This window comes from Theobroma cacao, chromosome 2, assembly GCF_053813885.1.
Source record: "Theobroma cacao isolate CCN51 chromosome 2, ASM5381388v1, whole genome shotgun sequence".
Taxonomy (NCBI): domain Eukaryota; kingdom Viridiplantae; phylum Streptophyta; class Magnoliopsida; order Malvales; family Malvaceae; genus Theobroma; species Theobroma cacao.
The window spans coordinates 49,339,473-49,359,355 of record NC_142640.1 but is presented as its reverse complement, the minus strand read 5'-3'; the positions used below and the strand labels follow the sequence as shown (position 1 = coordinate 49,359,355).

Genomic DNA, 19,883 nt, shown 5'->3' with positions numbered 1-19,883 from the left:
GTCTTTATGATGTGAGCTTTCACATTGCTCTGATGAGATCTTGGTCCTATGAATGTAATGTGTGGCCTTGATGAAGACATCAAGGATTTGAGTGGATGAGATTGTAATACCCAACATCCCACATCAGATATGAATGTGATTGTTAAGACCTATATAACAATCCAAACCCACCACTACTAGCAACTTGAGCTTAAACTTTTGAGGGTCACCTAGTTTAGGCCCAAAAAGCTGCTGAGTCAGTAGTTAGACTTGGATCGTTACAGAGACTAAGTGACTTTTTAATATCTACCTTACCTCATATGTATCACTGCCTTAGAAAAAAAATGAACCCGAACCAAAGCTAAATCTACCATTGAAAGTAGCCAATGAAAACAACATCATCTTTATTTGAAATTGTAACTTCTAAATTGTTTTCCACTAAGATTTTAGTGGGTGACAATGTCATGTATCAACAGTTTTAGTTCAAAAATTATATATATTCAATTGAGAAAGACTTTTATTTATGAGTTTAAAATTCGTCCCATCTCTTAGTATTATAAGATCCGTGACATTTTATTTCATTTAATTATACAACGCTCATTATTACATTGAAGACTTATCTTAATCTTAACTTACTTCGATTTTAATATCTTTTATAAGAAATCTCACAATGAAAGTTGAAAAAATCTTATACCAATTGTCACATGCTCACACTTCCAATTCAAATAACGTATTTATTAAGCGAAAGAATTTTAGTTAGAACTCCAACCTCTTTCTTATCTTTTACTTATACAAAATACTTAATAACTATTCTCGATAAAATAACACGAGAAGTAAATACTTTTGAAAAATCAACCTAGTTCCCATCTCAATTTTCATTAATCATTTCATTTGTGGCACTTTGATTTCGATTCATTATTATTGTATACTGGTTTCTTATGCTAGTAAATTGATAACATTTAAAAATATTTTCTATCTTACTGCATATTATTTTGGGAGAATAAGGTAAAATTGATGAAATAAAAAAGTATGGATAACTCGGCAGTCTACATCTTATACAAGACTCACAATATTATTGCAAAAATGCCACGCAAATATCCAAACATTAGAATATTCTCCCCAAAACAATACTGTATGCTTTATCTTTAACACTATTCAAAGCCCATGCTTTCAGCCGGTCTCTTTTCTTCCAGCAATCCTCATCGTTTCTCATCCACTGTCCGCCATGGTCCTGCTCTTGTTCTTCCTCCTCTCGCTTTTCTCCCAAACCCAATCCAAACCCATCCTCACTGTCTCCCCCAAAACCCTGTCCAAATCCGGCGACCATGTTCTCATACAATGGTCTGGCATCGACTCGCCTTCCAAACTCGACTGGCTCGGCCTCTACTCGCCCCCCGATTCATCGCACGACAATTTTATCGGTTACAAGTTCCTTTCCTCTTCCCCCACTTGGGAATCTGGGTCGGGCTCCATTTCTCTACCCCTCACCTCCCTCCGCTCCAACTACTCCTTCCGAATCTTCCGATGGTCCGAATCCGAGGTCAACCCGGACCGTCACGATCAGGATCATAATCCCCTCCCGGGCACGGATCATCTGTTGGCCGAATCGGAAAGGGTGGGGTTCGAGTCGGGTCGAGGGCCGGAGCAGATCCACTTGGCGTGGACGGGTCGGGAAGGGGAGATGCGGGTGATGTTCGTTGCGGAGGATTCGGAGGAGAGGCACATGAGGTATGGGGAGAAGGAAGGAGAGTGGGAAGGTGACGTGGCGGTGGCACGTGCGGGAAGGTATGAGAGGGAAGACATGTGTCATGCACCAGCCAATGAGAGCGTTGGGTGGAGGGATCCTGGTTGGATATTTGATGCTGTCATGTCGGGTTTAAAGGGTGGAATCAAATATTATTATCAGGTAAAATTTAATTATTTTTGAGATTAAAGGATTGTCAATGCTGTTTTTAGATTAATATCATGGTATAATCTGGTTTTGCTCAGTTACCATATTTTTCTACTTGATTATAGCATTGATAATCATGGCTTTTACATTTGGAAATAACAAAGCAGGCATATTTGTTGCTAAATTTGGAAATGTTCTACTAGATTGTGTTCTAACTAACAAAAAAGTTCATTTTCAATAGCTAAATATATTGTTTGATATGGTTGTGGGAAAATGCTGAGCTCCTACTGTTGAGCTACATTGTTTTGTAGCATTACCATGAAATTGCTTTCTTTCCATTTCTTCGCCCTTTAGTAGCTTAGATAAGCCTTTACTTTTGATCATGAGGAAGGAGTAGGGTTGGGTTGCCTAGATTTGAACTTTGAACCAATGATTTCAGTAAGTGGCTAGTTACTGCTCAGCCTAAAAGTGGTTGGCTATAATTTTCTTTGACAGTTGCATAAAATTATCCATTCAAGTTGATTCATCTGTCTATGTGAAACGAAAATTGTATATTTATCTTGTTAATTTCTATTATATTGTATTCTTGTTACTTGTTAGGACTAAGCAAAAATGAAAAACCATTCTTTTCCTTGAAGTCATGGTGTACTCTGGATTCAACTTTAGCAGTTAATTTAGATGATAACTTGAATTACTCTGTTTTTCACCTTCTAAGAAAGAAAAACTATGTTATTTGTGATAGGTTGGAAGCGACTCCAAAGGTTGGAGCACAACCCGCAGTTTTGTGTCATGGGATGCGAGTTCAAAGGAAACACTAGCCTTCCTATTTGGAGACATGGGAACTGCTACACCATACTTAACCTTTAGTCGTACACAAGATGAAAGCATATCAACCATGAAGTGGATCCTACGTGACCTTGAAGCTCTTGGTGACAAGCCTGCTCTTGTTTCCCATATTGGGGATATCAGCTATGCAAGAGGCTACTCTTGGTTGTGGGATGAATTTTTCAACCTAATTGAGCCTGTTGCCTCCAAGGTCCCATATCATGTGTGTATTGGTAATCATGAATATGATTGGCCTTCACAGCCTTGGAGACCTGAGTGGTCCAATTCAATTTATGGAACAGATGGGGGTGGTGAATGTGGGGTGCCTTATAGCCTTAGATTTAATATGCCTGGCAACTCTTCAGAACCAACTGGAACCCGTGCTCCAGCTACCCAAAACCTTTACTACTCTTTTGATATGGGGACAGTTCATTTTGTGTACATGTCAACTGAAACCAATTTCCTCCCTGGAAGCAGCCAATATAATTTTCTGAAGCATGATCTAGAGTCAGTTGATCGGACAAAGACCCCTTTTGTTGTAGTTCAAGGGCATAGACCAATGTACACTACAAGCTATGAAAGTAGAGATGCCCCATTGAGGCAGAGAATGCTTGAGCACTTGGAACCTTTGTTTGTGAAAAACAATGTGACCCTTGCTTTATGGGGCCATGTTCACCGATACGAGAGGTTTTGTCCACTGAAGAACTTCACATGTGGAAGCATGGGGTTAAAAGGAGAGAGCTGGGAGGCATTACCGGTCCATGTTGTGATTGGGATGGCAGGACAAGACTGGCAACCAACATGGGAACCTAGACCAGACCATCCACATGACCCAGTCTACCCACAACCCAAGAGGTCTTTGTACCGCACGGGTGAGTTTGGGTACACTAGATTAGTTGCTACAAAAGAGAAGCTTATACTTTCTTTCGTAGGAAACCATGATGGGGAGGTGCATGACATGGTTGAGATTTTAGCATCTGGACAAGTTCTTAATGGTGGTGATGGTGACAGTGGTAGAGTTGGTGCTGTCCTTAAGGATGAGGCGATGGAGTACTCATTTTCACACTATGTCTGGGGTGGTAGTGTCTTGGTGCTTGGGGGTTTTGTGGGCTATGTTTTTGGTTTTGTTTCACATGCTAGGAAACGAGCTGCCTCAGGAAGGAGCTGGACTTTCGTGAAAAGTGAGGAGACATGAAGAGATTTTGCTAAACGTCATTCAGTGGCTGGAGATGTGGTGATGTGAGCTTCTAGATTTCAAACCTATTTGCAGTGACACATAGTTATGTGGTTCACAATGATGCTCTCGTGCTATTCTGACAAGGATAAGAAGCTGGGATACACCGTGCGGTGCCTTAAAGTACTTCACATCTTTAAACCTTTGTAATCATACAAAATTTCTCTCATGGTTCTGAAGTAAAGCACTCCATGACATGCTTCACTTTATTGTAACATGTATTATTTTTTCAGTGTCGTGTCGAATTAAGGACAAATATTTATGTATATACTGAATCTCATATCAGGTAGAAATTATACATTTTCCTCAATGGTTGTGAATTAAAGAATTCCATGACATATTTCGCTTCATTGTAACATGTATGACTTTTCGTTCGTGGTTAACTGAATTGCAATTTTCAGAAGTAATATGAGAGAGGCGTAATTTGGTTTCTACCAACAGATTGCAAATACAAAATGGAAGATTATATGTGAAGGAGACTGAAGAAAAACCTTGTGTTATTTCATTCAAACCAATGGAGTAAATTAGGAATGGCATATGTTTGGTCGAATAGGAGGGAAAAAATGGGAAAAAAAGAAAATGTTAGTTAAAGACTGCTAAATACAGGCATCGAAAGCAAAATTTGGTAAAGCTCTGTAACCTTTCACTTGGCAAGCAAATTACGTGCTCGCTGATTGGCACCTTTCACTCGAGAGTTCAGTTCATCCACATCATCATGAAGATGATCAAGGGCTTTGTTTTGTCTGCAATTTACCAAATCATTTCACAAAACATAAGAGTGTAACTGAGAATGGGTGGAAAGACCTAATCTGGTTCTGGGTATGTGAGGTAACCACGCAAAAGAAACACAAGCATGAACCCTGGAATGTCAGAAAAATGCCTAGCTTTATCACAACTTAGATGCCTAAGATTTCTATTTTGATTATTCTGAGAAACCCTCCAAGAAAAAGGCCACCCTGAAATGCAGACTTTCAAGCAATACGAAAGGCATTTAAAAACCATTAAAGCAGTGCAGAAGTTTACTAGTACTTGGACATGATAAGAGAGAGAGATAACAGACCTGTCAAGTTCAGATCCCATCTCCACAGCCATGCCCTTGAGATCACCCAAGATGTTACTTAGATCTGAGAGTGCATCATCTTGCTTTGCCTTCTCAAGCTGGTGTTAGATCACCAATTAATCTTATAGCCCAATTGCAGAATTTTTACTAAAAAAATTAGTATACACCCAGCTCAACAATCATAGAGACTAACCTCAACTTTCTGTATGGCATTAGTTGGTTCAGGAGGAGGCGTCTTACTTCCTGGCTTAGCTTTAGGTACAGGAGCCAGACCCAACTTTTCTCTCTGCTCCTTCTGGTTTTCACTTTTCTTGGATGACTTAGCTGTCAAAAGCAATGCAATAAACAACCAATCATTCTAATTACCTTTCAAACATTCCCATATTTCAGTTAACAACTTCCATATAAATGGAAAATGTTTGAATAAATTAGTACACGAAGGGACTGAAGAAGTTGTGTGAGATGAAGAAAACCTGAGGTGACTACAGGCCCTGCAATTTCTCGGGTCTTCTTTGGCTTCCAAGGCTTAGAAAACATGCCGCCCAGACTATTCAAAAGCTTCTCACCCTGAAAATTTCAAAGTTTATAGAATCTGGTTAACAGGAAATGTAGTACACAAGAAACAACAGTATGAATTGTAAATGAGGGTTTGAGTGTAAAAAGGATGAAAGCTCTTAGAACATCAAGTGCTAGTCGACTTCTAAACTACAATAACAAGTTATTTTCAATGAATAATCTGGCTCTTTTGATCGTCTGATTGCATCTAGTGCTCGACTGCCCTTCCATATGAGAGAATCAAATAACATCATATGATCCAAATACCAGAAGACTATAGGTATCAATCACCCATCGACCAAGATATAAGGCAACATGTTTACCTACAGCCTTATAGGTATGAATAGCTAAGCTTATAAGCATCAAAAGTATACACTTTCCTGTACATAAACACATGCTTAAGCCATAGAAATTCTATGTTAAGTCTCAGACAATTTCATTAACTTAAAGCCCTACCACGAACAGATACACATGCTCCTTCATCATATCAAAAAAAAATTTTATCTGGTATAACGGCAATTAAAGAGGCCAATAATGATTAACATCCGGACCATGATAAAATCTCAATGCAGATCAGAGAGCTTTGCGTCATTTCAATTTCCAAAATGATCCTGACAAACAGGCTTAAAGGTTCAAAAATTTCCATTATTTTAACTATATTCTCCAGATTCTTCTTCTACCCTTCATGCTGACTCTTGTGTACAAAACTTGCAGCAAAATACAAGACTATAGAACTGACCTTACTTAAATCCTTATCTATGTCAACAGCCATGGCATGGGTCCTTTCAATTTGCTCTCCTTGTTGATGCAAAGTATCAAGTGTCCTCGTAGCATCCTCTCTGATATTCTCAGCAATCTTCAAGCAGTTATTAACAGTGCTTGTTGTCTCCTCAGCCTTGTAAACAGCATAGTTCTCCAGGTCTTCCATAGTCTGGTTCTGTAATCCTCCAGAGTCGCGGAAATCATTCTTGTACCTATCTCGATCTCTTGCCGGTGATGGCCTAGTGGATGCTGAAGTTTGCTTTCTTCTTCCATGGTCATCATCATTGAAATCTGGGACCAATAGCACAGGCTCAGAAGCAGCTCTTCTAGCAGGTGTAGTAGTATTCCTGTTATCTTCAGTGTCAGAATCAAATGGGGTGGAACCACCAGAAGCAGCTGGTGGGTCCACTGACTTCTGCCTAGGTCTCATAAATCCAAACATTTTGTCAAGTGTAAAATTGCTTGTTTAGGAATCTAAAATCCAAGAGAGGAAACCACAGGTACACGTTGAAAGTCAATTCTTCGACAAAATGGTACCTGAGAAACAAGAGATTGTAACCTCCAATTAACATTAACACAATGAGGCAAATAAACATGGCATTGAAAACTGAGATAATAAATTAACAACAATGAGTTGCTGATTAACTATGGGGAATGCCATCCAAGTCTGAAAGGAACACGATCAAATAATAAAGAGGAAAGGACCCATAACTTGACTATATCACATTCAAAGAATTTCTAAAGAAGCAAACAACAAATTCAAGCAAATTTAACGGAAGGGTACCTGAGAAAAACTTCGAATTGAACAAAAATGAAGAGTAAAACTTGATACACAAACCCAAGAAGGAAGAGCAAAGTTTGGGTTTGTGTGCAAAAGGGAAGTTATCAGGAAATGGGGAAAAGTACGAGAAGGAGAGGGTTTCTTTTTATTTCTGATTATAGTTTATTTGTTGTCTTGTAATCCTCTCTCTCTCTTTGATCAAACAGATGGGAGGCGCCCCGGAAAAGGAGAGCAAGCCACCTTTGCAATAACCTCCAAAACTGCAGGAGCTCTCCCTCTTGAGAACCGTTGGAATTTGAATTTCTGTTTCATTTTCGCTTTTTGGTATAAAATATTGGTTTTGTTTCCTTTCTGTCCTTTCTAATTTTAGATTTTGTTCGTACATGGTGTAGCGTACCAAGCCCAAGCCTCGAGACAGGGATTGGGTTTTGATTTGGCCCGTGTCAGGCCCAACCCTTTAAGCCATTATATCAATTATCTTTGCATTAAGAAAATATTTTCTTTAAAAAGATAAAAGATAAGATAATTTTTTAATTACAGTAGGTCAGAAAAAAAAAAAGATGATTAGTCTTAATAGAGGTACTAACATTTTTTTATTTGATTCTAATTTATTATTTTCGTATTATTTATGAATAGTCGAACCCTCAAATTCAAATTTTTTATATATCGAATAAAATAATATTCTTTTTTTACAAATTTTTACTATTTGTTAATTATGATAGTTTTTGTTTTTTTTAATAATGATAAAAAAAATCAAGACCAATGTTGCAATTCGATTCGAATAACAAAATTTATTCTCACTAATGAATGATAATTTGATTCACTCTTTAATTATTGGTTGATTTTCTCAATCAAATGAAAAGGAAATGACAATTCACATCCCGAAAAAGGTGGACGATCGAGAATCAAAATAGAAATATCATCATTGATTATCATTGCATAAGAATGCGATTCTCGTAAAGTATGAGAATATAATTCTTATTGGATTCATAGAGGTAACTTTTTCGTTATTCGAAAAATTCACATTATTATTCTCATTTTATTTTTTTAATCTTTGTACGATCGAGAAAAAAAATAAAATTCACAAAAAAGAGAAGAAAACTAAACAAAATTAATTTAAATGAAAAAAAAAAAGGACAGATGTGTGAAAGTTTCTCTTCAGAAGCATCACTTTTGCAAGTGGAAATATCTCTATGTTAGGACAAGCCCCACTTGATTGGAATTTGACAATTGGGACAGGGACGCCTCTTTGGCCATCGAACAACAACAAAGCTAGCTCCAACTGCTCCATGTGACCAAATTCTCCTGCTTGCCTTTGTACGGCCCTCTTTTCCCAACAGACGGTGCATGCTTCAATTGCTTCCCCCAACTCAATCTTTGTTCTTGTCAGAACAATCTGACTCTCTTAACTTATTATAAGTACTGTTATTAAAATAGTTTCTTTTATGTTATGTAGTATTGATTTTGATATATTAATATATCATATTAAATGATAATATAATATATTAATATAATCATGTCACTTATCATTTATATCATGTAATATTATTTTTAATATACTATTATATATATCATGTAAATTCTAATATATTAACATGTCATATTAGATAGTAACGTGATATATTGATATAATTATATTAGTATTGTATAATTTATCATGTAAATATTTTAATTAATGATAATTAACGGTTACAATGTAAAAAACTAAACTAGGTATGATTATAAATTTTGCGTTGTTTAGAACGTGAGAACGAGAGATGGATGGAACAGTAGTAGGGGGAGAGACTTAAAAGGGAGAAGAGAAGGCGCCAAAACGAAGATAAGACGACAAAAAGCAACACTTTCTCTTTCACTCATTTTCTTCTCTTTTTATCGCTCTCTCTTCAAGGGGGGTAGAGACTAGTGAGCGAAATAAGGAAACCATAAACAATGGCGTCTCTGCCTTTCTCTGCTACTTGTTCTCATCACTCCACCTTCATAGATTTCAACTATACAGCAAGGAACTCAAAGCTTTTCTTCCCCAGAAACTCACGTTTTACTTTCTCAAGGAGGAATTTCCTTGTCAAAAGTGTTGCTAGCAACCAAAAGCAGCACATCAAAGGAGCTCAAGTCACTGGGGAAGGTTTGGTTTACTTTTAATAACTCTTGCTTTCCAAGTAGATATTTAGTTGTTTGATTGAATCCAAGGTATTGTTTGCTACTCTATATTAGTAGGCAGGGAACCCTTTTAAGGAAAGAAATTTATAATTAATATATTGTAAATGTAAAAATCTTTCCTAAAATAGTATTTTTGAGGATTTTCTTTTTCTTTTTCCAATTTAGTCTTGATCATGGTGGGTTGCTTTCATCTGCAGCTTCTCTAGATACCTTTGTTCCAGATTCTGCATCCATTGCATCAAGCATTAAATACCATGCTGAGTTCACACCATCTTTCTCTCCGGACCATTTTGAGCTCCCCAAGGCATTTTATGCAACTGCTGAAACTGTTCGAGATTCACTTATTATAAACTGGAATGCTACTTATGAATACTATGAGAAAATTAATGTAAAGCAGGCTTATTATCTTTCTATGGAGTTTCTACAGGTTTTCCATTTAACTACTTCTTCTTCTTCCTGCTAATGAAATTTGTATTGGTTGTGAAACATCTTACCTCACCATTCTTGCAGGGTAGAGCTTTGCTAAATGCAATAGGTAATTTAGAGCTTACAGGAGCTTATGCAGAAGCTTTGAAGAAGCTGGGACACAGTTTGGAGGATGTAGATAGGGAGGTTAGATGCCTTCGTGATGATTCCATCATATATGGATTCTTCTTTCTGTTTATAATTGGGAATTCCTATTAAGAAAATTTCTTAAGTGTGCACATTTCCTTTTTTTAAGTTGCTAAAATTTTTCAGTTGATTGCGCACTAGGAACCAGATGCTGCACTTGGAAATGGTGGCTTAGGACGTCTTGCTTCATGCTTTCTGGACTCCCTAGCAACACTAAATTACCCTGCTAGGGGATATGGACTTAGGTACAAATATGGACTGTTCAAACAGCATATTACGAAAGATGGTCAGCAGGAAGTTGCAGAAAATTGGCTTGAGGTATCTTTTATTACATCCTTATTACGAGTTAAAACAATTTCAATTATGAAAAACTTAGATTGATTTGTATTTCTAAATAGTCTCATTAGGACCTTTGTTTGTTTTCTTAGTAATAACACAGTGATTTCAATGGTTGAATCAATGTCAATTATATTGCAGATGGGAAATCCATGGGAAATTGTGAGAAATGATGTGTCCTACCCTGTGAAATTCTATGGTGAAGTCATTTCAGGGCCTGAAGGAGTTAAACAATGGGTTGGAGGAGAAAATGTAATGGCTGTTGCTTATGATGTTCCAATACCTGGATATAAAACTAAAACTACAGTTAACCTCCGACTATGGTTTACTAAAGTTGCACCAGATCAGTTTGATTTACGTTCTTTCAATGCTGGAGATCATGCCAAAGCATACGCAGCAATGAAGAATGCTGAAAAGGTTTGAATTCATAATCATTTGGAATTTAGTTTTACAGTGCAATGTGTGAATTCCTCCCTGCTGTTGTCTGCTGATGCACTTGAAAGCCAAGACGTTGTCGTGGTGGTGGCAGAAACACGACAACTATATTGAATTTGAGTGCTTTGTATCACACAGTTTGTGCTGGCTTCCAAAATTATGTTTACATCTCTTACATGATTGGTAAAATATTTTATCATGATCAGATTTGCTACATATTATACCCTGGTGATGAGTCACTTGAGGGGAAGACTCTTTGACTGAAGCAACAATATACATTATGCTCAGCTTCTCTCCAAGACATCATTGCATGCTACGAAAAGAGATCAGGAGAGTCTGAGAATTGGGAAAATTTCCCTGACAAGGTTGCAGTTCAGATGAATGATACTCATCCAACACTCTGCATTCCAGAGCTGATACGGATATTAATGGATGTGAAGGGTTTGAGCTGGGAACAAGCCTGGACTATCACACAACGGTACTTACTCTCATGGACTTAAATGCTATACATTGTTTTGAAAGAGCTGTTCTGGTATTTATATGTTCGTGTTCCATAAGTTGCATTAGACTTATGCTATCCATCATATGAAGTTTTACATCCTTGCAAACATCTGGAATATCTAGAAAGAACTACTATATTTTCTGATACTTTAAATTGGTTTCTGGTTATAGTATATTGTATTTATATTGTTGATGACCTCTCCTCCAGAACTGTTGCATACACAAACCATACAGTTCTGCCTGAGGCACTGGAGAAATGCAGTCTGGAGCTAATGCAGAAATTGCTTCCTTGACACGTTGAGATCATTAGAATGATTGATGAGGAGGTAACTTTAGAGGCAATATGGTGATTTTTAGGTCCTCTCTAGGAGATATATCTAGTGTATGGATTAAACTAAAGTTCTCCTTTTCTTGAAGAGTAGATATTCTTTTCCACATAATCTAACACCTCTCTTTATTCTGTGCATCAGCTGATTCAAACTATTATTGATGAGTATGGCGCAGAGGATCTGGAACTGTTGCAAGAAAAGCTGAAACAAATGAGAATTCTAGATAACATTGAGTTGCCTCAGTCAGTAGCTGAATTGTTTGTTAAACCAGAAAAAAGTTCTGTTGTTGATTCAACTGAAGAAGATGATATTTCTGATGAAGAAACTAAGCCAATTGATGAGGAAGACCAACTTGAGGAACAGGACATTGAGAACAAAGATGAGGCGACACCAATTGAGCCAGATCCAAAACTTCCCAAGACGGTCCGAATGGCTAATCTATGCGTTGCTGGTGGCTATGCAGTGAATGGTGTTGCTGAGATTCATAGTGAAATAGTGAAAAATGAAGTTTTCAATGAATTCTACAAGGTAGCCATTCAAATGGGATAAACTTTTCCTTCTCCCATTCAATGTATTTTGAAAAACCGAAGCATTGGTTTCATTTTAGGACTTATGATATGCATATATGTTGCTTTTTGGCAGTTGTGGCCTGAGAAATTTCAAAATAAAACAAATGGGGTTACACCAAGAAGATGGATTCGCTTTTGCATTCCAGACTTGAGCAAAGTTATAACTAAGTGGACTGGATCAGAAGACTGGGTTGTAAATACGGAGAAATTGATGATACTTCGTAAGGTACAGTGGCATATCCAAACTTGAAGTTAATCAAATGTTTTAATTCCTTGTAGTTTCCAACAAATATAGTTTCTTCACCAGAAACTTCTGTGCATCTTGTTATAATTCTTGGTAGCCAATATATTGCATAGTAAGAAAGCATATGTCCTAATCAGATCCATAAAAGCTGTCTGTTAAGCGGTGCTAGAAATGTGGAAGGATCTAAACAGTGGTGTCGAAAGTTGATTCATCTTATTTTATCTGGAAATCATATTTCATTCATTAACAATCCTATCTGTCAGCTGAAAAGTATATTATCTAGTGTGGATCCCTTGTCTTAGTCATGTGAAACATGCACATAAAGTTTCACTTCCTCAGTTAGATTATCTCAGTTACTAGAGCAGGAATTTCCATTGTCCTGAGCTGATAGACTAACAAATAAGACATTGGTTCTTGACCAACATTTAGTTAATAGCTAGATAAAGTTTGGGTTTGAATTTCCTCTTTCAAGTTACCTTTCCCTTGTTAGGATTTTCTTCCTATATGTGTTCTGGAAACATATCTTCTCAGATGTAACTAGTACCTACATTCATATATACACTTGAGGAAAGAATATACTATATTTCCATTAAATGTTGTGCTAGCTCTATACATATTGATAAGAGGACTGATGAGAATTGTCCACAGTTTGCTGATAATGAGGATCTTCAATCTGAATGGAGGGAAGCAAAAAGAAGAAACAAGGTTAAGGTCGCATCTTTCCTCAGAGAAAAAATTGGCTATATTGTCAATCCCGATGCAATGTTCGATGTGCAGGTTACTTCTTCCTAGTTCAGACTACTTCTTTTATTCATTCTGTTGTAGCTACATATGTTATGGAAAGGAAGTCGAGCGACATTTTCGTTTTGCCTAAGCCTCGCTCACACAACTCGTTAATAATGAAAAAGAAAGAACCCAAACAAGATTTGTGGCTTCCATTTCATTATCTTTTTAAGCTAATGAATTAATGGTAGACGACCTTATGGATGTAATTGCAGGTAAAGCGCATCCATGAATACATGAGACAGTTATTGAACATTATGGGAATAGTTTACCGCTATAAGAAAATGAAAGAAATGAGCCATGAGGAAAGAAAAGCATGCTTTGTTCCTCGGGTATGCATATTTGGAGGAAAAGCTTTTGCTACATACATCCAAGCCAAAAGGATAGTGAAGTTCATCGCAGATGTCGGGGCTACTGTAAACCATGATCCTGAAATAGGAGATCTTCTGAAGGTGTGATTTTTACCGATAATAGTTATTGATCAAGAAAGATGTCTCACGGTCATGATATATTCCTTTTCTGAATCATAGGCAAGCAATTTCAGTCAATTGAACTAATCATTTTGTTAGCAAGAAATGTTTACCATTGCATACCAGATAAGATGAAGACAGGGTTGTATTCATGCCCATGTAGTTTAAATGATGAAAGCCATCTGTCATTTTGCTACCTAAGTTAAGCATGATTACTCAATCCTATTGGATTGATACCAAAATGATTGCTTTTTTTCTTTTTATTTCTTTTTCATGTTAAATGAAATCCAATTTTCTGAATTAGACAAAGCCCATACTAAGTGCTCCTATGCTTGCTTGATGTTGGGAACCGATCCTTGTTTGTAATCATGATCTCCTTCTTTGTGTTTATATGTCAGGTAGTGTTTGTTCCTGATTACAATGTAAGTGTGGCCGAAATGCTTATTCCCGGCAGTGAGCTATCTCAGCATATAAGGTAATCTGATCATGGGCTCCTTACTACTTTTTCTTGTTCAATTTGCAATATACATCATGAAACCAATAGGTTGGTACTGATTAATATATATTGCTCTCTGTCTCTCAAATATTGTTTTAATTGTTTAGTACGGCTGGAATGGAGGCTAGTGGAACCAGCAATATGAAGTTTGCAATGAACGGCTGCATCCTAATTGGAACATTAGATGGAGCTAATGTTGAAATAAGGCAAAAGGTTGGTGAAGATAACTTCTTTCTCTTTGGTGCAAAGGCTCACGAAATAGCTGGACTAAGGAAAGAAAGAGCTGAGGGAAAGGTGAGCTTAATAAGTCAGATCAGCCCTACTTTCCTGTTCCCTTCCTTTGGTTTTTGCTTTTGGAAAGCTGGGAATGAACCTGAAGGCACATAACAGAAAACGTATAACCTGAATTTAAGAAGAAACCGGTGAAGTGGTTATTGCAATCACTGTTATTATCTTGTTTGATCTCTTATCACAGTTTGTGCCAGACCCAAGGTTTGAAGAAGTGAAAGCATACGTCAGAAGTGGTGTTTTTGGTCCCTACAACTATGAAAAACTGATGGGATCCTTGGAAGGAAATGAAGGTTACGGTCGTCCCGATTATTTCCTTGTCGGAAAAGATTTTCCTAGTTACATTGAGTGCCAAGAGAAGGTTGACGAGGCATATAGAGACCAAAAGGTAAGCAACAATGTGGTAACACTCTTGCATCAGACACATAGATGTGGATGTGCACACTTTTGTTGCCACATAAAACATCAGTACCCTACATGTCTAAGCTAATAATGCAAGTCTAACTCTGTTCAGTCAGGATTTGCCTAAAGGGAAAAAGGCCAAGAGGTAGGGAGCAATTCAGTTTTGTAGTTTTCAGCCAGTTCAATTATTGCATAATATTGATCCATCTGAGGTTATTCTATATAATGAGCAATCTGCATACCAAGACCCTGGACCTCAATAATTCGAAATCTAGCTCAGTTTCAGCAATCTTAGGTCGGAAAATCTTTTCCTTTTCAATAAAATTTTAAATTTTACCTGTGCATAATTGTTTAAACACATAAACGAAAATGTGTAAAACTTTGTCTAAAATAACACTCACTCATACATTTGTAAGATTATATATATTAATGATGACCAGCATCATACTTATATTGCTACAAGACCTGATTTGATCCATTTTTTAAACAGAGATGGACAAAAATGTCGATTTTGAACACAGCTGGCTCATACAAGTTCAGCAGTGACCGCACTATTCATGATTATGCCAGGGACATCTGGAGGATTGATCCTGTTGTGCTGCCATGATTACTTATGTGTTATCCTGGTGAATGCAAGTTTAGCCCATCTACATCCTCCTTTCTGCCTTTCCATGTGTAGAATTAAGTACTTTTATTAGTATAGCATGGTATAGTGCTAATTAGTCCTATCACTATATAGAAGAGCTGGAAGGCCTGGAATCATCAAGATCTCCCAAAAAATATGCAGTTGATCGCAGTGATTTACAGCAAGCAAGATTCTTATCAAGGTTCAGTAAACGCCAATACTGCAACTACAAGCTGCAAAGACCTCCTGCCTTTGTGATGTTGCAAAAATATTGGAATTGCCATAACTTGAGTCCTTCTGTTTTCATAAAAGGTTGCAGGAACAGAAAAAATGGGAATAATAGGATGTGCATTGGGTTTTTAAGATCTTATAATGAGACCTTCATTACTTCCTTGTCTTTCCTTGCAAGATGAAGCACTAACAGGAGCTCTTACCTTAATTTTAGCAGCTAAACTGAGTAAAACACCATGAGTTGTTTATGCTGAAACCAGAATTTTATGTGAGTTAAGCTACGTAAAATATTGTGCTAGGGTTAAATAAAATGTCTCTTAAGGACAAATTTAAGAACAGTTCCTGGCAGAAATCATTGGAACTGATTCTGGTGGTTCTATATGTATGCAATTTCTCACCCACCCCACTCCAACCCCGCTCCCCCAATGAAAAAATTATGAAATCATGGAACAAACCAGTACTATTGATATGGTTTTAGTGCACATGATTCCATTACGGTACCTGAGCCTGTTCCTGTTATCTAACTCTTAACCATGGACCTGAGACTGAGAGCTTGCAGACCCTCCACGATTTCCCTGTTGCTAATGACTTAATCTCTAGTCTCCATCAGACAAAGAGAGATCAATGCGGTCTTCAACCCATTTCTTTCTTAAAGGCTTTGTTCATCCCGCAAGACAGCAACCAATCTCCTCCGCCAAACATTTATCAATTAAAAAGGGTTTTACTTTATGTATTATTTGATATCACTACACCAGATGCATCATGAGAATCTCCTTTTTTTTCCAAATTTTGAAGACGTTTGATGTAGACTAAAGCCTGTTGATTTGCTTCATCGATCGAACAATTCTAACCGCAAAAGAACCATATGCAAAACTTTGAAGGTGAAGTCCTTTTAATGAAAAGACTAATACTAATATGTTTCCATATACACTTTTCTGCATGTTCTACACTTCTGTTGTGAAAGTTAATCTCAGGATACCCTTTAAAAGTATTATAAAGTTGCTTTCGAGCTCATTTACTATTATATCACTAATACTATTTTATATATATATATATATATGGAATAACTCCTTTTCAAAAGTTGCTTTCGAGCTCATTCGCTGCTCAGTGTCACAAACATGAATAAGTCACCTACGACCTAGAGTCCCTAAAATATAAAAGTCTTGGCAATGCAACTAACACCACTTTTTAGAAGATAAAAAAGTTGGAGATTGGTTTGCTTTAATTATTTGCTTGTTAGATGTTCCAAAACTATATTTCCTCTCTCTCTCTCTCTCTCCTTTTCATTGATAAGTTAGGTATAAATTAATGACCCCAAATTTGGTCCATTCCCACTCCAAGAAATCAAGCATGCAGAGAGTTAAAAGTCAATGGAGACACGGGTGATATAATGATTGCATCTAGTTCAAGCATAAACTGTTCTTTGGGCTTTTGAAAATCCTCAACTTTGAGGAGAGTTTGACCTTAAAAAACTAGTTGCGTGCGTTTGAGTTCTTGATCCCACCCAAGATAAGATTTTGTAGTATTTGTCACTAGAAGTTTCCAGCCTAGCTAGCTAGGGAGGAATACATAAATTCTTGTCAAGCCTGATATTTTAAGGAACTGATCTTGGCAAAAGAGATTGATGCCTCCATGATTGGCCATACATCTCTAGCATGCAAGGTAGTCATAAAATTTCATGGAATGTAAGATTTACAATCCTAATTTTCCCCTTATGTCTCTCTTTTTATGTTCATATTCAATCATCAAATTAACTATAAACTAGGAATTACTAAGAATATTAATTAGATCCATTAATATACATGAAGGGTTAAGCAGCTGCACTTTGCTTATAAAAGTTTCAGAAGTTTCATTGTCCATACCTGTTCTTATGGTAGTGGACTAAGGTCTGTGATGGATTTCTATAAACAAATACATCTTGATTGAGCAAATAAATAAATATAGCTAAAACCCAGATTTGTTACAGTGCCTCCTACACTAACAGAACCTAAATATCTCTTTCTCTTGAGCATACCAACGAGCCTGAAGTTCGATTAGGTGATTGATATATATGGGGTTGGAGACGTCAGAGCATAAGCATTAGAAGTGCAACTTGACAGTGAAAAAAGTTTCGTTTTCCTAATTGTAGACAGCATCAAGAAAGCCTGTTAAACTGCTATAATACAGGCCAGCCTCTCAACATCAGAAGCATCCTAGTCTATTATAATTGGGTGTTTCAAGCACTGCCAATGGGGTTATTGAACTAGTTTGATCAAGGCGCTTTGCTTGAAATGCAAGAGACAGTACTTCCCAAACAAAACGCGTGGAAACAGGCAAAACAAAACGCCAATGGGAGCTTATCCCTTATCCGAAAAACGCCACCAAAAATAAAGTTTACAAAAGTGGTCCATCTTCATTAGCCATGGACATACAGATATTTCATTATTTTTATTTATATAGTAAAGCGACCTATCTAATTAAGATTGGTTCTCTATAAACAATAATGCAAAGCTAAAGTTAAAAGGAAAAAAAAAAAAAGGGAGGGGGGGTCACCCCAAGAACAGTCGTCGCTTGCAAAGCAAGCATTCTGGTTCATGCACCATATGGATTATGTTTCACTGATCTGCACCTGCAGAATCTGTAGTACAATTGGCAACAAAAAAAAATTTTTTCTTTCACTTTGCCTTAGTGTGAGCAGTTGAGATTCTGTCAAATGAAACTCTTTTGTATTTTTGCAAGCAAATTGGCTGTGAATGTCACTTTCATGAATTAAGAGGGGGGTTACTACCTCTCCTTTCTCTCGTGGTTGTTGTTCAAGAATCATGGCATTGCCACCACTACTTGTAATGATGATCATGATTTACTAATAAGGGAAAATATTGTATGATGATTTTATTCAGATTCAATGCTCCTGGTTTTGGTATAATACCCCCAACCCCCCAATGGCCCACTTTTTGCTACATCGTATCATGGTAACTAACATGCATTTAGGTTGGTGTCGGCTGCAATTTCTTTGTTCGTTGTTAGCCTCTTAATCCTTAATTAACCCCTCCCCCCCCCAAAATTTCCCTTAGGATTTTGTTGCTAATCAGTAGATAATGCTCTCTCGACCAAATTTTAAATACAGATTTTACAACGTCAAAAGGGTATTTTTGTAAAATTATTAATAGTACGAATTTTACACCGTCAAAAGGGTATTAAAAATTATTGAATTACTTGTTATTGTGTTTTAAAAACATTTGTTAACCAAACCCTTTAAATATGTTAACTTAATCATGCAACTAAGGATGCCTCAAATGCTATATATAATTAGATTTAACACACGAAAATACTCTTCCACCAAGTTTTAAATATTAATATTATAAACAAAAGAACTCAAATCTAAGATCAAATATTACTTTTAAATCCCAAATTTAGCAGTATTTTTAGTAAGATTGTCGGCACATAATCTGCTTTTTTATGTAGGCAGGAATATGTGAGAAAATCATAACCAGCATCTGTAAATAGGATATTAGGGTTGTATGTGACGCCTGTCATTTCATGAAAGCGAAGGTAAACCAAAAATAGGAAAAGGAAAGGAGGGTTGGTCCACCGATATTATATATATATATATATATATATATATATATATATATACTACTTGAAAATTCTGATCAGCTGATCAGGTCATGAAGGAACCACTGCCATTCTGCAACATGATTGGCAACTAGATAGGAGAGAGTGAGATAAAAGATAAAAAGTGGTCCTCAAAACCTGACTGTGACGGCAAGTGCATGGCTCAGAGACTAGCTTCAAGCTCTTGGTGTATGTATGCTTACTTCCTCCCAGCAAGATTTATCCTGGATTCATATAAATCAGTAGTCAAGATTGTTTCTAATCAATTGTTTTTCTTTCTTTTCACAAAACCAGGGTGAATTTTCTGGTTGTCAGCCATTGACAGATAAAGTTGAAAGAGCTTGGAAAATTCAGTTTGGGTGTCATTTAAGGGCATACCTTCATTGTCTCCTGTAGGTAAAATTAATAACATAAATTATCACATACTTCCTAATTAAAACATTGAAATATATATGCTTCCAAATGACTGCAGCACATGCCTTTGTGATCATATCTCAAGTAAAGTTAAGAGTTGTAATGGAAAGATACTTTCTGCTGACTTTCTAACAGTTGCAAGTGCTTTTTTTTTATTGTTAATTTCTGATTTATTTTGATCTTTAACTGGAAGCTTCGAGCTGATTGATATGAAATAATATATATATATATGACCTGATGAACACCTGAATGGGGGCAAGTAGTGCAATTTCCTCAGGATCATAACAAGACATCTGACAGGCAACTAATC

At 36.7% G+C, this 19,883-nt stretch overlaps 4 protein-coding genes across 5 annotated transcripts; 3 read left to right on the top strand and 1 right to left on the bottom strand.

Moving 5' to 3' along the window:
* Nucleotides 1-1,115: 1,115 nt before the first annotated feature.
* LOC18610290 (putative inactive purple acid phosphatase 2) lies at nucleotides 1,116-4,239 on the top strand. Its single transcript, XM_007045861.3, has 2 exons — nucleotides 1,116-1,885; nucleotides 2,613-4,239. Exons 1-2 carry the CDS (start codon nucleotides 1,205-1,207, stop codon nucleotides 3,888-3,890), a joined length of 1,959 nt encoding a protein of 652 aa, XP_007045923.3. The 5' UTR covers nucleotides 1,116-1,204; the 3' UTR covers nucleotides 3,891-4,239.
* Nucleotides 4,240-4,415: 176 nt separating this feature from the next.
* SNAP30 (soluble N-ethylmaleimide-sensitive factor adaptor protein 30) lies at nucleotides 4,416-7,373 on the bottom strand. Its single transcript, XM_007045860.3, has 6 exons — nucleotides 7,091-7,373; nucleotides 6,284-6,843; nucleotides 5,463-5,556; nucleotides 5,183-5,313; nucleotides 4,990-5,087; nucleotides 4,416-4,672 (listed from the first exon to the last, which is right to left on the bottom strand). Exons 2-6 carry the CDS (start codon nucleotides 6,746-6,748, stop codon nucleotides 4,573-4,575), a joined length of 888 nt encoding a protein of 295 aa, XP_007045922.3. The 5' UTR covers nucleotides 6,749-6,843; nucleotides 7,091-7,373; the 3' UTR covers nucleotides 4,416-4,572.
* Nucleotides 7,374-8,900: 1,527 nt separating this feature from the next.
* Nucleotides 8,901-10,973, top strand: LOC148764386 (alpha-1,4 glucan phosphorylase L-2 isozyme, chloroplastic/amyloplastic-like). The gene is made up of 6 exons (XM_088803272.1): nucleotides 8,901-9,209; nucleotides 9,442-9,671; nucleotides 9,755-9,856; nucleotides 9,998-10,174; nucleotides 10,334-10,609; nucleotides 10,834-10,973. The coding sequence occupies exons 1-6, from the start codon at nucleotides 9,017-9,019 to the stop codon at nucleotides 10,885-10,887; spliced, it is 1,032 nt and encodes a 343-aa protein (XP_088659398.1). The 5' UTR covers nucleotides 8,901-9,016; the 3' UTR covers nucleotides 10,888-10,973.
* On the top strand, nucleotides 10,964-15,721 carry LOC18610288 (alpha-1,4 glucan phosphorylase L-2 isozyme, chloroplastic/amyloplastic-like). 2 transcript variants are annotated; one of them, XM_018116465.2, is made up of 10 exons: nucleotides 10,964-11,105; nucleotides 11,337-11,454; nucleotides 11,599-11,985; nucleotides 12,100-12,252; nucleotides 12,919-13,047; nucleotides 13,269-13,505; nucleotides 13,922-13,998; nucleotides 14,127-14,313; nucleotides 14,495-14,695; nucleotides 15,200-15,721. In XM_018116465.2, exons 2-10 carry the CDS (start codon nucleotides 11,440-11,442, stop codon nucleotides 15,314-15,316), a joined length of 1,503 nt encoding a protein of 500 aa, XP_017971954.2. In that variant the 5' UTR covers nucleotides 10,964-11,105; nucleotides 11,337-11,439; the 3' UTR covers nucleotides 15,317-15,721. The 2 variants fall into 2 exon arrangements, with proteins under 2 accessions (XP_017971954.2, XP_088659397.1); XM_088803271.1 differs by lacking the exons at nucleotides 10,964-11,105; nucleotides 11,337-11,454.
* The last annotated feature ends 4,162 nt before the right edge of the window (nucleotides 15,722-19,883 follow it).

Coding starts and splice junctions, on each gene's coding strand:
- LOC18610290 (XM_007045861.3), top strand. CDS start 1,205: ATGGTCCTGCTCTTGTTCTTCCTCCTCTCGCTTTTCTCCCAAACCCAA. Junction 1,886..2,612: donor GAATCAAATATTATTATCAG/GTAAAATTTAAT, acceptor TATTTGTGATAG/GTTGGAAGCGACTCCAAAGG.
- LOC148764386 (XM_088803272.1), top strand. CDS start 9,017: ATGGCGTCTCTGCCTTTCTCTGCTACTTGTTCTCATCACTCCACCTTC. Junction 9,210..9,441: donor AGCTCAAGTCACTGGGGAAG/GTTTGGTTTACT, acceptor TTTCATCTGCAG/CTTCTCTAGATACCTTTGTT. Junction 9,857..9,997: donor TGGAGGATGTAGATAGGGAG/GTTAGATGCCTT, acceptor ATTGCGCACTAG/GAACCAGATGCTGCACTTGG.
- SNAP30 (XM_007045860.3), bottom strand. CDS start 6,748: ATGTTTGGATTTATGAGACCTAGGCAGAAGTCAGTGGACCCACCAGCT. Junction 5,557..6,283: donor TAGATAAGGATTTAAGTAAG/GTCAGTTCTATA, acceptor TGAAATTTTCAG/GGTGAGAAGCTTTTGAATAG. Junction 5,088..5,182: donor ATGCCATACAGAAAGTTGAG/GTTAGTCTCTAT, acceptor ATCTAACACCAG/CTTGAGAAGGCAAAGCAAGA.
- LOC18610288 (XM_018116465.2), top strand. Junction 12,253..12,918: donor AATTGATGATACTTCGTAAG/GTACAGTGGCAT, acceptor AATTGTCCACAG/TTTGCTGATAATGAGGATCT. Junction 13,506..13,921: donor AAATAGGAGATCTTCTGAAG/GTGTGATTTTTA, acceptor TTTATATGTCAG/GTAGTGTTTGTTCCTGATTA.